The 17,866-nt window shown below is 34.7% G+C and overlaps 1 protein-coding gene across 2 annotated transcripts in view; it reads right to left on the bottom strand.

The window, feature by feature from the left end:
- LOC150101680 (uncharacterized) overlaps nt 1-17,866 on the bottom strand; it is a 276,464-nt gene that overhangs the window by 181,564 nt on the left and 77,034 nt on the right. For both annotated transcript variants that reach the window (XM_090400506.1, XM_090400507.1), the window contains exon 4: nt 2,775-2,929. In XM_090400506.1, the coding sequence (XP_090256632.1) occupies nt 2,775-2,929 (155 nt within the window). The remainder of the gene's footprint in view (nt 1-2,774; nt 2,930-17,866) is intronic.

Raw genomic sequence — 17,866 nt, 5'->3', positions numbered from 1 at the left:
ACCCTTCTGCCTATCTCCTATTCTTTTTGGCTGCAATTCATCTGCTATCATCAGTAGTAACCTCCCCCCTTCTATCCTATGTTTTCAATCTTCCCTGAAAATGCTAAACCCTTCACATTTTATCCTGTAACTACATCATCTGCTGTTAGCCAAGTCTAACTAATGTCTATAACTTTTGGTGAAGTTGCACTAACCAATGCCAAAAACTCCTCCCTCTTGTTCCTGATACTTCTCCCTTTTGGCCTCCACCCACCTTTACTTCCTGAATTGACTACTCTATTCCAGTCTATCAGCACTATACAAATCCTGCTTTCTGTCAAACACAGACCACAGATCCACAAATCCTATACCATTCCTTCTACACAACCTACATATAGATTCATTAGCTACCAATGCCCCTCCCTCCCATACTCAGTTTGCTTCTATCATAGTGTAGCAGAAGACTTACAATCTTCACCTTCTTGCTCTTCAGTTTTGTTTCTTCTAACAACTCCTTTACATCCATCCTCCCTCATAGAATACTTCTTGCCTCTCAAAGCATTTGTGCTAACCAAAAGAATTAGTTCCTTAGCATTACCTTTTTTTTGCATCTGGATGTCGTGACTAATATTGTGAATTTTTGCACCAGGGAAACATGATTTTGTCACTCTCGTTAAGTACTTCCCTGATCATCGAGTCTCCATACATAATTTTCTCCTTAACTTGTTTTTCTTGTTTATTCATGTGGTTGTTATTATTACTTCAGACTACCTGCTTCTTTCTATTTTCTGCCCTGCTAATTTCTTGCCTTCCTCTTTCAGCTTTCACGAGGAAATTTTTACACTGGACAAAATCACACAAATTTAGTTCGCCCAACAAAGGTGTCTTGGTCACCATTGTTAATATATATAGTTTAAGGAAATATACATGTTTTACTTATGTCTAAATAACTCATCTTGCACACTCCTAAAATGAATAAATACAATAAATTAACTAAGGATTATCAGCAAAATTTTTTTAAAAATTATTTCTTTCCACAGTGATATGAATCAATGACATTCATCAAATATCCTCAAACCCGAATCTATTTATTGTAGAATATGTTATGAGAGTGGTTAAATTAGAGAAAGACCAAGACTTAAAATTTAAGTATTAGTAAGACAAAAGTAATGGCTTCTGAAAATTTGGAGGAATTTATGATCAATGGGCATAAAATGCATGTAATTGAAAGTTATGATTTACTGGAATAGAATAATAAATGATGGTCAATGTAAAGACAAAAGGCAAATTAAAAGGCCAGCTTTTTTTTTTTTTTTTGGGGGGGGGGGGGAAGTATGGCAAATACTTCCATGGCAAATGTGACAAGAATTATGAAAAAACTGTTAACACAATGTCTTTCTAGACATGCATTTATGTGATCTTAATTAAGATCACATTAAGATGTCCACGATGACAGAAAGCAATTAAGATGAATCAAATTGCTTTTTTTTTTGTGATATGGAGACTATTAAATATCCCATGAGCAAGAATGAGTAACAAAAAGGTTTTAGACAACATTAAGAATGACATGATACTAATATGATCTATGATACTGTTGGACTTGGCTAATGCATTTTGTAGGACATCACACTAGACCACCAGAGTCCTCGACTACCTGGTGGTCCAATAATAATAAAGATGGCTCTTTAGAGGCATTAATCACTAAACAGAAGTTAAATGTTGAACATATTATGGAATCAGATGAATTACTGGAAAAGAAACTATATTAGAAAAAGTTGAAGACATGAAGAGAGAAAGACCACAAAAGAGTTGGATGGACAATCCCAACAGAATTTACCAATGTGAAATTATAACTGAATGAAGGGACAATTTTCACAAGGTCACTAAAAGTCAAAAACATGTAGATAACACACAACAACAACAACAATAAACAATTTTCTTTAAAAAAAAAGTTATGAACTTGTTACAGAAAGATACCTTCAATTAGCCAGCCATGTTGGCTTAGTGATTATCATGAAAGTTGAACTTATACAACTTTCCTACCAAAAGGTCACAGGTTGAATTCTGCACATGGGTGGGATTTGGTTTATGGAAAGTCCATCAACAAAGTTGTAAATGCATCATAACCTTAATACTATGACTGGGCTAAAGGGGATCTGAAGTAACTTTTCGAGTCACTTTAGACATCTAATAAGCAGAGTGGTGGTGTTCTTAAATGAAGCATGAAATTTATCTACCACTTAAACATCCAATCCAACAGTGGGATTTGGACTCACAGCATGCTGGTTGGAGAGGGGGAAGATGCTATCCACTTGCAGGCTAGACCAGCAAATTTAATTATTTACTGTCAGTGAAGTTATGATCAAGAAGCACTGGAATATTATGTTCAACTACATATATTTTAAAATGTATTTGTCTATTTTGTAGGAAGAAAAATCATACTGCTTCATCTAATTAACATAGCATAGCTATGTAATTCCTCTACTCACCTCAAGTCTTACAGACCAGAACATTCTTCATTCTTCTAGTCACAGATGAGATTAGAACTGTCTCTTTTCTTAGCAAGTAATGAGGGAGAACCCATTGAGTCAAAGATGTATATGTTCTGAACTTATACATTTCAGTAAATAATAAATCTAAATGTTACTACTGTTTTAAAACTTTTAAGTGAATTTTATTTTTATTCTTTCATGCATATCAATGAGAGTAACAAAAATTACAAAAATAACAAAAATAACATGTACAATAAAAAAATCTATTATAAAAATCTGAGTAGATTTCTTCATACTACTCACTTTTGGAAATATAACTCTCTGAATCACCTTTGGAAGATGGTATGTCTACAACTTTTGACATTTCAGGTTTAAGCGTCTTATCTTTTGATTCTAACGGCTGTTCCTTTTTTTCATCAGCAGAGCCATTTGTTTTTTCTGAAGATTTTAGCTCTGTTCTACAAAACAAAATATTTCCATTATCACATCAAGAATACAATTAAATATAGTTGTGAGCAAAAATTAATGTCCTAGAAACAAATACATACCATGCAACTACAGTATAAACAAAACCAACCAATTAGAACAATTTTTAAATACGTTTTAATGGCAATTGTGATATAGTAAATTGTTCAAAGTTTTCTCGTTTGGTTTAATCCCTTATACAAGTGTAAGCAAACAAAGTTTGTGCCTGAAGTATTTTCAGGACTGGGACAACTTGTGGTAAAGGTGGTATTGACTTCACATCACTTGCCTTAATATCCCATAATGCAAAGCACATCTCCTTGCGGACATGTATAATGCTATGCATTATGAGAAGGGTCACTACCCAGGCCGGTTTTGATCTTTATTGAGGTTTCATCAGTGGAAGCCAGACCCAGAGGTGATACCAAGATTGAAGTAATGCAGAAGTCATATTTTCATATACGAGTTGCCAAAAGATGTCACACCTTATTATTAAAATACTCTGGATTAGAGATAGATAGTTGTTGAAAGTTTTTCCAGTTGGTTATACTATAAATTCAAGATACCAAGAAATTATATACTTGGTTTAATCCCTTATCCAAGTGTGTGCAAACAAAGTTTGTGCCTGAAGTATTTTCAGGACTGGGGCAACTCATGGTAAAGGTGGTATTGATTTCACATCACTTGCTAGTGACCCTTCCCATAATGCATAGCATTATACACATCCACAAGGATATGTGATTTGCATTATGGGATACTAAGGCAAATGATGTGAAGTTATACCATCTTCACCACCAAGTTGCCCCAGTCCTGAAAATACTCGGGTGCAAACTGTTTGTTTACACTTAGATAAAGGATTAAACCAAGTATATAATTTCTTGGTATCTTTAATTTATAGTATAACCAAATGGGAAAACTTTCAACAACTATCTATCTCTAATCCAGAGTATTTTAATAATAAGGTGTGACACCTTTTCGCAACTCGTATATGAAAATATGACTTCTGCATTATTTGATTATACATGATTTCTGCCTTAGTATCACCTCCGGGTCTGGCTCCCACCGATGAGACCTCAATAAAGATTGAAACCGGTCTGGGTAGTGAACCTTCTCATAATGCATAGCATTATACATTTCTGCAAGGATATGTGCTTTGCATTATGGGATACTAAAGCAAGTGATGTGAAGTCATGCCACCTTTACCACCGAGTCGTCCCAGTCTTGAAAATACTTTCAGGACTGGAGCAACATACAGAAAATACAGATGCATTAAACTTGGATAAAGGATTAAACCAAGTACATAATTTCTTGGTACCTTTGATTTATTGTGACATAGTAAAGATTATCAGACACATATGCACAAGAATAGAAAAGTAGTTTTATTATTTTAACAGATAATCATTATTGTATCCAGCATAATCACAAGGCAAAGCTAGAACGACAAACATTAATCCTATTTACACAGCTAAGCCATATAAGTTATATAAGAATAACTGTGGGCCAAGAGAGATGTTGATATACATGAACACGAATGTCAGAAGTATCAGAAATAAAAAAGAAGAGTTTTTGGCATTGGCCAGCACAACCTGCCAAAAATTACTGGCATCAGCAAGACCTGGTTGCCAGAGAATTATGTAGTTACAGAGATAGAATGTAACAGTTATTGCATTTTTACAGAAGATAGATGAAATAGGACAGGAGTAGGGGCATTATTAATGATAGCTGAAGAACTTCAACTAACAAAAATAGATGTTAGGAAGATGGTAGACTTGAGGAAATGGTTCAATGAGGAAAATGGTCCAATGAGACAAATTATATTGTTAATTGCTGCTATAAACCTAGGGATCCAGAAGAAGAAGAGGTGGATAATATGCATCGGCAGATTAACACAACGAGGGCAGGCCGAGCAGTTATAGGAGACTTCAACTATGGGGACACAGATTAAAAGAAGGAAAGGGCACGTGGCGAAATGGAATTTATATAGTTATTAAGGGATAATTACTTGAAACTGTACATGATGGACGGGACAGAGGTTTGAGACTTTTGCATCTGGTAATAGCATCAGAAGATCTATCTATAACTACAGTAGCAACTCTACCTCTGCTTGGGGAAAGTGATCATGAAGTCTTGTACTGGAAGGTGACTCAACATGTAGAAATTTCATTCAAGAAACGGTTTATGTGGAACTACAAAGCTGGTGATTATGACAAACTTAGGAGGTAATTATGCTATGGCACTTGGATCAGTTAAGAAAGGCATAAGAAACTACATGGAATCAGTGTCATTAGTGAATGGGAAGTGGTCAAGGATTGCTTGAGTGAGGCAGTATCAGGCATAGACAGCATCAGGTGGATAAACCTATTAGGGATTAAGTGGATGACTAGCAATATACAGCAGGAGCTGCAAAAAAGTAAAGCATTCTGGAAGGAATATAAACAATGTGATCAGCATGCTCATGGGCAATATAAAGCACAAGCAAGAAGGGTAACTGGTATGGTAAGGAAGGCTAAATCAGATTTTGACAGAAAATTAGCTAAGTAGACCAAAGCAAATCCAAAAGAGTTTTTTTGCTACGTAGCAATTAAGAAAAGAATGACTATGGAAAGATAACAATACTCAGTGCTGATGGTAGGAAAATGACAGAAGCAGAAGAAATATTGAGTTACTAAGTGATCGCTTTATAAGGGTATATCATCCAGGTGATGATTTGTTGTTGCTGGTGTGAGAATTGAGGCAGATGAACTGGAGGTACTCAGTATACTTAAAAATATCAATATGAATACAGCAGTGGGCCTGGATGGTATATCTGCTCAGTGTGCTACGAGAATGTGTACATGAACTGGCAAGTGCCTCTGACAAAGTTGTTTAATCTAAGTCTCAACTTTGAATAAAGATATTAATGTTTAATGGAAAGTGGTATTAGTCTCAAACCCTGGGGGGGGGGGGGGGGGGTGTTAGCTGTTAAAGTAGGTAACAAAAGAATCCAAGGTGTCTTTTGTCCATTGGGCAAATAGCAAGTACATCATCCCCAAACCTTACTACATTAAAGGCTTGTATGTAGGTGTGGTAAGTTTATTTTCAAAGTGTTCCATGTAAAAGTTTACTGGGGGAGGGGGAAATGGGAAAATGGGGGTAGAGGTGGGAATCCATAGCAGTACCATTAATCTGTTTGTAGATATTATAAACATCTTTTTTAGATGCAGATGTAAAATCTACAGAAAGACCAATAGCACTGCTAAGGATTCCCCCCTCCATGAGCTAACTTTTATATGAACCACTTCGAAACCAAAATACTTCTTACCACAGTTACATACAAGCCCTTAGTGTGGTTGCACTTTGTTGATAACGTGCTTGCCATTTGGTCCCGTGAATAAGAAATCTTGGATTCTTTTTGCTACCTACCTTAACAGCTAAAATCCCAAAATTCACTTCACAGCAGAAAGAGAATCTAATAACTGTTTGCTTTTCTTGATGCATTAGTCACAAGAATGGTTCACTATCTTTTTCCATTTGTAGTAAACCAACACACACACACACACACACACACACACACACACACACACACACACACACACACACACACACACACACACACACACACACACACACACACACATCTACATAAACAATCACATCATCATCATCCAGCCAAACAGTATGTGGTATTCTTAAAACACTTATACACAAGGCTAGGGCCATTTGTTGTAACAATGCAACTTTTTCCACTAAACTTAAATACGAGGGTGGCCTGAGTTCTCGGCCTCAACCACAGATGGCAACACTATCGGCAAGATTTTTTTTCCCTAAGTTGGTACATCTGTCATAAGCATCCATGTGAAATTGCAACTCATTCTATCAAGTAGTTTGTTTTATATAGCTGTCTGAAGCAAAAGTGTTATCTGCATCCCTCGAAATGGATAAAAATGAGTATCGTGAGGTTATAAAATTCTTTGTAAAAGAAGGTTTAACGCCAAAAGAAATTCATTCAAAGTTCATAAAAATGTATGGACACTTTTCTCCTTCGTTTTCGATTATTAAGAAATAGGCTGCCGAGTTTATATGTGGCCGTACCAACCTTGAAGATGATCCACGTGAAGTACGTCCAAAAAGTGTAACAACACTAGAAATCATTGATCAAGTGCACGATATGGTATTGGATGACCAGCGAGTCAAAGTGTGTGAAATTGCTGAGACTATAGGCATTTCAAAAGAATGTGTAGGATATATTTTGCATGAAGAATTGCAAATGAAAAAGCTTTGCACAAGATGTGTGACATGCTTGCTCACACCAGATCAAAAACGCACTCATATGAAAATCTCTGAACAGTGTTTGGAGTGTTTTAACAAGAATAAAACTGATTTTGTGCATTGATTTATTACTATGGATGAGACTTGGATTCACCATTACACACCAGAATCCAAACAGCAGTCAAAACAGTGGATAGAAGCCAATTGTTCAGTGCCAAAGAAGACAAAGTCGGTTCCATCAGCAGGAAAGGTCATGCCATCGGTGTTTTAGGATACTAAAGGCATTTTGTTTATTAATTATCTTGAAAAGGGTAAAACAATAACCAGAGAATATTATTTTGATCTTTTAATCAGACTAGATGAAAAAATTCATTAGAAAAGACCTGGTTTGCGAAAGAAAAAAAATCATCTTTCACCAGGACAATGCACCTGCCCACAAAGGTGTTTAGCCAATGGGAAAATTAAGGGATCTGCACTATGAATTGTTGGAACATCCACCCTATTCCCTAGATTTGGCTCCCTTTGACTTGTATCTCTTCCCAAAACTAAAACTCTTCCTCGCTGGTCAGTGTTTTTCTTCGAATCAAGAGGTGATTGCAGCTATAGAGGGGTACTTTGCAGATCTTACTGAGAACCACTACAGGGACAGGATAATGATGCTGAAGTATTGCTGGAATAAATGCATTAGTCTTAAGGGCGATTATGTTTAAAAATAAAAATAATTTTGAAATTATAAATTTGTTTTTTTATTGTTAGGCCAAGAACTTTTCAGACCACCCTCATACAACATGCAACCATGCTATATCCATATTTAGGTCTTTTCGTTCTTCTGTATTTCCCTTGCACACATTCAATATTAATTTCAACATTAACATTTTATATATTACCATTGATACTGTATTCTCTACTAATATTTGTTTCATTCCTGCCACCTAAGTGGCACTCACCTTCGGAATGCCTAATACACAATCGTTGACCAGTTTCACTCTCCTTCCAGAAATCCTTTAATTTTTGCTATGAATACATCTCTAACACACACTGCACTGTACAAAATCACATAAATTCAAATCAACCAGCAATTACGTCTTTGCGACCATTGTTCTACCATGTAATGGTGCCATACAATATCATATTTTGAAAATAAAATAAAATAAATAATAACAATTTACTTACAAACTAAATAATTCAGTCAATCACATACCCATATAAAACAAAAACTACAATGAGTTAACCTAATATTATTAACTAAAACATGAAAAATCGACTAATCTTTCAACAGCGCTAACACAACACACAATGCGTACGCTTGCATTCACCTAGCCAAGCCTCACTAATGACCCTAATATGAGTCTCCATAGCTGTACCCTCTATTTGTAGAATTTTCCTTGCTAAACCAAGTAGCCCAAGTGCATAGTGAACTGAAACAGGGCTGAGATATTTGGAGGTAATTATTCTTGGATAAGAGCAAGGTGTCCTTAAGTGGGACCTCTGTGAATAAGGAGACATCAAAAATGACCATTAAGTGTTGCGGAGCATGAGGTCTTGTATACTGGACTTAAAATGGGCGGAGTTTTTGATATGTGACGAGGCATTGGCAGTAGCCAATACCTTGTCACATATCAAAGCAGTTTGGCTAAATGTTTAGCTACTTTGTAGATGGGTTAGTCTATACTATCTACAACTGCGTGTAGAGGTACATCCTCTTTATGGATATTTGACAATTCATAGTGCAGATCACCCATAAATACAGGGATGGGAGTCTGGAATTATGCTTAATGGATGCACCAAGCTACAAGTGCTGAAAAAAGGAACTACGACTGGTGAAAGATATCACAATGAGTTCTTCAACGTTATTCGATTTGTCATTTGTTGTTTGATTGTTCCATGGTGCTGTAAGTGAAGAATTCATTTTTATGGATGACAATGCCATACCACATAGTACACGAGCAGTGGAGATACTTCTCGAGACCAAGGACATTAATGAATTAAGTGAATAGACTACACCTACTTCCTAATTTGATATTAGTTCCATTACACCATTAAGATTAAAATGACCATAAATAATTTAAAACTTCATAAATCGGGAAGCAGTGAGATTACTACAGAAATGCTAAATGGAGGTGGGGAGAGTATAGTGTCTTAGATGACAGAGAAAATGTTTCATGATTTCAAAGTGGCAAAGTTTTCAGAAATTTCATCAGGAATATAATAGTGCCCATTTTTAAGAAAGGAGATTATTGCATGATGTGTAAAAATTAAAATTAGCATATTATAATTAACTAAGTGGTACTTGGGAATAAGTTAGTCTAAATGCTTAGATATTTTATTGTATTGATGTTTTTCTCCCAAAATATCCAACATACAGAAATCAAAACAGTGGGTATTAAGGAGCCAAATGCTTCTACACAACTCAAATACTGAAAAGAAAAAGGTCTAATGTGTGATTTCTATTGCTGCTGGCTGCATGCTTGCATCACCCAAAAACAGAAGAATTGGCACACAAATTACCCATTGACTTCAAACATCCTTTCTTTTTGTTTGCTGTATCTCCCTTTTGTAACACAGCTCTGAACTTGGGAAAATGCATTGAAAGCCTTGAACAGCACCTTAACACCATGGATGAAACTTTCTCCTCCAATATCAGAACAATGGAAGCCCAACCTCAAACTGCTCGATGATCAGCAGTGCAACGTGTGGATCCTTTCCCAATAACACTAACAAACTGCATCAACAGTACATGACGCAATAGAGGCCAAAAACAAGAAATGCAATGCCGTTATTCTTAACTTTCCAACAGAAACTGGTGAATTGTTAAAAATGACAGTAAGTTAGTGGGGAGATGCAACCTTGATCCCAGAAATAGTCAGGTGTCAGTATTTTGGGCCTATGAATAAAAGAAAGGATGGAACGAACTTCCCACACCTCATAAAAGTGAGTTGTGACACATCGACAAGCACGTCTAAACGAATAATGGTGATTAACAACAAGTTCAAAGGTACTTGTCCCCAACTGTGCATATGAGTTCAACCTGATTTACTGGAAGAAAAACACCAAATGGGAATGACGGTGCAGAAATCAAGTAATGCTATTAGCTACTGTGGAAACTAGGCGATACATAGGAAATGTGCACAACCCATGAGGTCAAATACATGCATCACAGAACCTTCCATATTCACTTCACCACCATCTGCAGCCCACAAATCCAATGTTAATAGAGTCTAATACCATCTCCAGTCCACCAAACAACACCTACTCTTCCTGGTAGAAACTCAAATCCCTCACCCAAGTACTACTGATCACATCTTTCCCAACTACACACTCTTTGACTCCTTTCGACCCAAGGGAGGCAATCTTGCAATACCCACTCTGACATATCATGCGAAAGAGCAGCCAACATAGAATCATCTGACTTTGACCTTCTTATGATGAAAATCTTCCTATCACACTTGGTCAAATTAATTTGCTGTCTCTATCACTCCCCCAATGTCAACAATCACTCTGAGCTCTTTGGCTTCCTCTCTCTCCTTTAACAATGATCTTCTCCAGTTCTGCTTCCCTAACAGAGAAATCATCCTCCTAGAAGATTTTAATATTCACAGCACCGATTGGCTTTCCCCCACTCTAGTTGTCCAGACCAAGCAGACAGAGATGCTGAGATATTTGAAATCAACAACCATTACACAAATTGTTCATATGCCTACTGGAATACCAGATAACCTTAACCACTCCCCAAATCTCTTCCTCACCAGTGACTTCAAAGTACACTACAAATGTAGCAGTGTACTTTGAGTAATTCAGACCACAATCTAGTGCTTCTCCCCCCCCCCCCCCACCATGGAAACAATGTTCATACAACCACCCCCAAACAAGATACTCTTTTTTGGCATTATGACAGTGTCAAGTGCAATGGTCTCTATGCCTTCTATGCCTCATTCCCATCAAATTATTGCTTTTGGAATTCAACTTTGAACTGCCATCCCTAAACCAAGCTTTGGTTCTCCCAAAGGCGTGCCAAGGCTGTACAACAAAAAATCAAGCATAATGCAACTGGATTACATCAAGAACTCTATCTTCCTTTAGTGCTTATACTCAAGCCCAAAACAGCTGCAAGAAAATTATCAATACTTCCAAAACAGAGTTTGGAAGAGCAAAAAACAGCAGCCATGCCTTTTGGTCTCTTTCCAAAGCAACTGGCCATAATTTTTGCCCAATACCACTCCCACCTTTCAAACCCAGGTGGCTCTATTTCATCATCATACACAGAAAAAGCCAACCTCCTGGCTTCACACTTTGCCTCTAATGCACGCATAACTGATTACAGTAAATGTCTCCAACCATCCCAGATGCATAATATTTACTGCCTCCTCTGTCCTTTTACCAAAGGTCAATCAAAAGAATATTGTCCAAATTAGACATTAAAAATGTCTAATTCCCTCCCATGCTCATTGACAATTGCATCACTATTATGTTTACATATCCTAGCTGAGCTTACATCACATAATAGCGATGTAAGTTCAGCTAGGATGTTCACCTTCAAGCCTTAGTAACTAGGTTGCCAGTTTCCTCTCCAGTCAGTCACTACACATCATGGTATATATATATTCAGTTAAATATAAATAATTATCTCATAGTCCAAGGATTGACGTGGTCATATTAAATTTATATTTTTCATCATGAAAGAAAGCTTCCTCAGCATATTAGATTTCCTTTCCCAACTTATATCATTCATAAACAGTGGTCTTTAAGTAGATTCATGAGTTCCCATGAATTTCACTTTATATCATCCCTATATTCTTTCACACTCATCTGACATCTTCTCCACAAGAAAGAAGACAAGCTTATATTTGGCCAATTCTTTAAAAAAAAAAAAAAAAAAGTCAGTCATCAAACCAATGATTCTTACTTCATCTTACTCTTCTTTAAAATAATGGAGACAGTCATTATTAGTCCATTCACCACCCAGAGACTTATCATTTAATTAAATGGTATAGATGCTTCCACTAAGATCCAAAACAGATCAGTCACAGCTCACATTACCACCTCTAGACAAAAGCTAATGGAAAGGTTTAGAGAAACTTGTAGTTAATGTTGCCATTTCCAGGCTTTTAATAAAGGTGTGATATAGAGGCATACTCAGCAAACTACCATCTTATGTTTATGCTCACCTTCAAGCATTTGGATGACTGGGTCGCTAGTTTCCTCTGAAGTCAGTCATATGTCACGGTAAACAGCCCCCCCCCACACACACCTCCCTCTCTTTCTTCAATTTCCCAGCTAATGCTAAAATACCTCACAATTCTTCACTCACTTTTCCTCTTATACAAAATGACTTTCTCTCAATCAGTATAAATACTATTTCTAGTTTGCTAATGTCAGTAGACTCCATTCCTCTTCTTCATTTGACAAACCTTGCAGTGCAGTGCTTAACATTAGAAGTTTCATGTTCCATACCTGATGGCTTAGCAGATATTATCTCCATATAATTTTCAACGGCTCAGTAAATTCTCCTTCATTCTTATCCTTTTCTTGCATGTTGGATGATCTGCAGGTCTTCCACTTCACATCAGATAGCCTCAAACTCACTCCATATCATTACCATTATTGTTTTCACGAGCTTCTATCCTAACTAGACTCAAGTCATGTGATATCATTAGTAGTACTTCTTCCTCCTATCTCTTCTTGTCATTCATGTAAACCTGGTCAACTTTAAAGCTGCCATGAATAGTTCTGGTTGCTTTCCTGTAAAACTATTTTAATTCACTTCCCACTGAATAATACTGAGATGTCAGAATAAAATCAGATATTTTCTGCTCTTCTTAGCTGACTTATCTCTAACATTTTCTGGTACAAACATTACATTAATGTTTGTACCTCAAGCTTTCAAAAGAAAACATGCAAGGGGGGGGGTAATTTTTTATTCAAAACATTACTTCTATTCTGTTCCAATGATGACTCTGTAGAAATCCAAAATCTATTTAACCTTTGTCCTCACATCTGAGGTACTGCACCAAAAACTTCATTAACAATTCTTGATGCTATCCAGAAAATGGTAATTCAACCAGAACTGTCCTCTTCTAAACTTCACTGAAGATTTTTTTTTAGAGAAGTTTTTGGATACTACCCCAAATGTCAGAACAGTATTCTAAAGTTGGATGAATTTGAGATTTGTACAAAATAAGCTCACAGACAATTTATTTCTACTTATGTCTTTTCTATGAGTGGGTGCTGTTTTACTGAACTGGTATCAATCATTCCTCCATGTTTAGTTAATGGTATTTACTGTTGATTCTTACTACATTAAATACCATTATAAGAGAGCACTACAACAAACTACTGAAAGTCCCAACCAAAGACTAATAGAAACAATTATTGTTAGGTCACCAATATTCTGATATTCTAAAAAAATTACTATAGTAAACTGTTCATGTGGTTTGGTTCCTATGAGGTCTCAACAGGAAGCAGTTGCTCACCATTTATTTCCTACTTCAAACCCACCGAATCTCCTCATACTCTTTTATTCCATTTACCTCTCTATTTTCTGGAACAGCTTCCTTCGCCAAATGTTGCTAAAAAAGAGATAACATCTAACTATTCAGAAAAGATGAACAAGTTACTTCTTTTAACTTTTTTCCACACATGATATTATTCTGCAATCTCTCATTTATCTGATCACACTCGTAAATCAATCTGCTGGTCATTTTACTGCAGGTATACAATAACCTATATGTACGGTCATCAAGTATTGCTATTCAAGGAATTTATGACTTGTTAATCCATTCAAGGACCAGTTAATAAGATTTGGATAATGAAGATATCACTGTGTATTTCATATATATATATATATAAAATACACGATAAGAGCTATAAAGACAATAGAATGCATCAGGCAATGAAAGGGGAACCTCAAAGAACAGCATAATTATTAGGCATTAAATTATGAAGAGGCAATACTTTAAGATTTATGTGCAAGAGGAGACTGTAGGAAGTTTGTGAAAAATTGAAGACATTATGAAATGAACTCTAAGATTAAAACAGAAGAAGAAATTATAAAATTGCAAAACTCAAATCCAGAGTGCCTTAAAATAAAAGAATAAGGATCGGGGAGAACAGTATATTCACAATGAACTGCTGTTTCAATCTGCTGGGACTGCCTTCAGCATTCGACTTAAAAAAAAAAAAAAAAGGATGCATACAAGTGTGTGCACACATGCATGCACAGTATTAATATATTATCATGAAAGTTTCTCTTTTATGACTGCCTGAAGAAAATGGATTGGTACAATGTCCACAATAATCAACTTGTTCAATAATTACAACATCAGATTAGTCTCAAGCCACCACAAAAACAATAAAGAACAAAGGTTTATCATTTGCCGACATGATCTGCAAAATAGTTATCGCACCTGCATTAAGACCAACAGAATGCAAGTTTGAATCCTACTGTGGGCATGGATGTTTGTGATTATCTTCAGATGGCAGATCAATTTCAATGCCTAGTGTGAGACCACTACCCAGCTTATTGGAGGCTTGAAGTGGGCTTAAAAATGTTCCATGTTTGGTCTCTGGATTAAAATTTCCAGAATCTGTGAAAATAATAATAAATAAATACATAAAAATACAAAAATGATTAAAAAAAAATCCTTAGCCTGTCACTGTTGACCGAGTGGTTAATGACTGAAATGAATTCCAACCAATAGTCTGTGGGATAGAATCCCACTGTGGGCATGAATAATTTTGTGATTGTCTTTAGGTGGGAGATGAATTTCATTACCCAGTGTGAGACCACCACTCCACTTACTGGAGGCCTAAAATGACTTGACAAAGTTTCATGTTTGGTCTCCAGAGCAGGGTTTCTAGGCTATGTAAAAAATAAATAAAAAATAAGAAACAAACTTCTTAGCTCACCCACAATACAAATGTGCTATAGAGTTACAGACAAATGTGTGGGTGGGAGTTACAAAAAAATACTGATGTACTACAGATTTACAGCCTTCTGTGGGCGTGATAAGCATATAAAAAAAATCTTATTAATGCACATAAATACCCATCTTGAAGAAATTATCTATAACATGAAATACCAATACTTAAGAATCATTTTCAAAATGAATTAGTTTCATTAACTATGATTGTACAAATAGGTGCAATGTAACTAAAAATTGATACATAAAAATTTATAAACCTATTGTACATAGAAAGTATTCACAAATCATTAAAGCATATCTTTAAATATTCAGAATACATAACTTTTTTTTTTTTACAAAAACTATATAAAACCTGCCATTAATGTGATCACAGATTTCTGAATTTTACAATTTACCAGTACAAATTTCAAGCTGGATGTGATGTGATTTACATCAATTCAATAATTCATTCAGTACTGTCCTGTCTTTCCAATTACTTCCATGATTACTTTATTCCAGTTGCTGACTACCTTTTGACATGCCAAATGTAAATCTAAGCAAAAAGATGAAGAATAGTATAAACAAAGTAATAGGAATGTCTGCAAGTGCTATACAATTTAAACATTAGTCCCAAATGGTTAGAATTATTTGCAATAAGTAAGGATGATCATGCGATAAACATATAGAGACTTTACATTCTCTCATCTGCTCACCTACTATCACCATCATCAATACCTGCTATATATACACCCTTCAAACATGTAGGACACTATGGTAGCACCGTGATTACATTTACATGATTACTAACTTCCTAACAACAATTTTACTGCATATTAATCTGTTATTTGTTAGGTCTCCCATGCTATTGCATCATACATTCTGGTCTTCTAAGACACTACTAATGTACCTAATCCTTTAGTTATTTATTTTAACAAATACTCAATATGGAGAAACAGACATTGCAATGTGCTCTACATGTATACACACAGATCCTGTTTTTTACCTTCATAGTGCATTACAAACAGATACACGCATGTACAATCTTAAACAGAGAAAGGTTGCAAAACCAACAGTATAACATGCTGAGTGTGAAGGTAGCAGAAAAATCAAAAAGAAAAGAGGTTGTCCGTAAATGTACTGCCATTCATGATCATTCTTCTTTTTATTTTCTTATATTTTATGATAGCAGATTTAAGTTTTAAAATTTCATAATTTCTACATGTTTTAACCTGGTTAATTTTATACATTTATCCAGTTTTTCACAAAACTGTTCTATGACTTTCTGTTGTGGTAGTCTATCCATTCTTTCATAATTGAATACTGTAAATTTAATGTCTAATATCAACACAGATTATGAACTGCTCACTAGTAACTAACCTCATATGTAGCCAGCATGTTATGTTTTCTTTATGGCATTCTGTAAACTTTAATTATGCCATAAAATTTTCCTAAAAACTTATGTTGCTAAGAGGTTTGAAAAATCATCATTGGCCATTTTTTAAGGCTTGTTTTAAGAATATTTTACAATTTTGTTACTAATAATATATTCAATTATAGCAAAGAGAAAACCAAGTGAATCATGTTATCATATGCACCTAACTAAAATACTACACTAGGCTGAACTCTGAGAAAATTATTTAGTTAACATTGCAAATAGTTTTAGTTATTAAAGAAAATATACTAATTATATTAAATGTATATAAAAAATTAAAGATTTTAATATATAATAAAGGCAATATATATATATATATATATATATATATATATATATATATATATATATATACAGTAGTGAGCTATGGAAATTTTAGCAAAGGGCTCACATCGTCGAGCAAAAAAAAAAAAAAAAAAAAAAAAAAAGCCATATTTCACACAAAATCTTTTATTAATACAGCTTGTGTATACAAATGCCAATCAAAAAGTATGAGGAGACAATCAACCTGTAAAGGCTATTATTTTAAAACAAATATTTCATGAAATATTTGCACACAATCGTCTGTGTTAATTTATCTTACATAAGAAAAAATTTTTTAACTATCAAAATATAATAAGAATAAAATCTTTTATAATCACACATGTGCAATAGTCCTCATTTTTTATAAACAAAATAAATTTGTTTTGTTTGCGATAGAATTTTTATGACAAACAATGTATAAATAATAAATAAAAATTATCTAAACACAATAATATTGAAATACGTTATATTTCTCTTTTCTTTTTATACTTCAAGTGATAATCAACGGTACCAATCAAGGGGGATTATTTTATAGTCCTATTTATTTATATGTGATTATCAAAAGTGAATTCTTATTTGTAAAATGGTAGTAACAGTAACTATAATATTTTATTTAATAAAATCACTTTGTTAGGTTACCGTATAGCTTGTTGCTTAATATATTTCAAAAAATTATGTTTTTTTTTTTTTTTTTTAAATAAATAAATAAATAAATAAACAATAAGAACAAGGGACTCGCAAATTTGAGAAAAATTTAACAAAGGGCTCGGGCAAGCCCCTTATAGCTCACCACTGTATATGTATGTATATATATATATATATATATATATATATTGCCTTTAGTCTTTGGTCAACTGTCATATTCTGAACCCAACTCTTCAATCAAGTTAAAATCAGTTTTATACTGCTAGTTTAATGTTTTGGCTAATTTCTTTCTTATTCTATATGAAATTATTCAAGTGGCTCCTACAATGTTAACTGCTTATTCTATTATCTATTTCCAAATTTATTATGCCACCTTCACTAAACAGACGAAGTATTTTACT

The sequence above is a fragment of the Typopeltis vanoorti genome, chromosome 11 (genome assembly GCF_054136105.1).
Source record: "Typopeltis vanoorti isolate ZY-2024b chromosome 11, IOZ_Tvanoo_1.0, whole genome shotgun sequence".
NCBI lineage: Eukaryota > Metazoa > Arthropoda > Arachnida > Uropygi > Thelyphonidae > Typopeltis > Typopeltis vanoorti.
The sequence above is the reverse complement of the archived record's forward strand: the minus strand, read 5'-3'. Positions and strand labels throughout refer to the sequence as shown.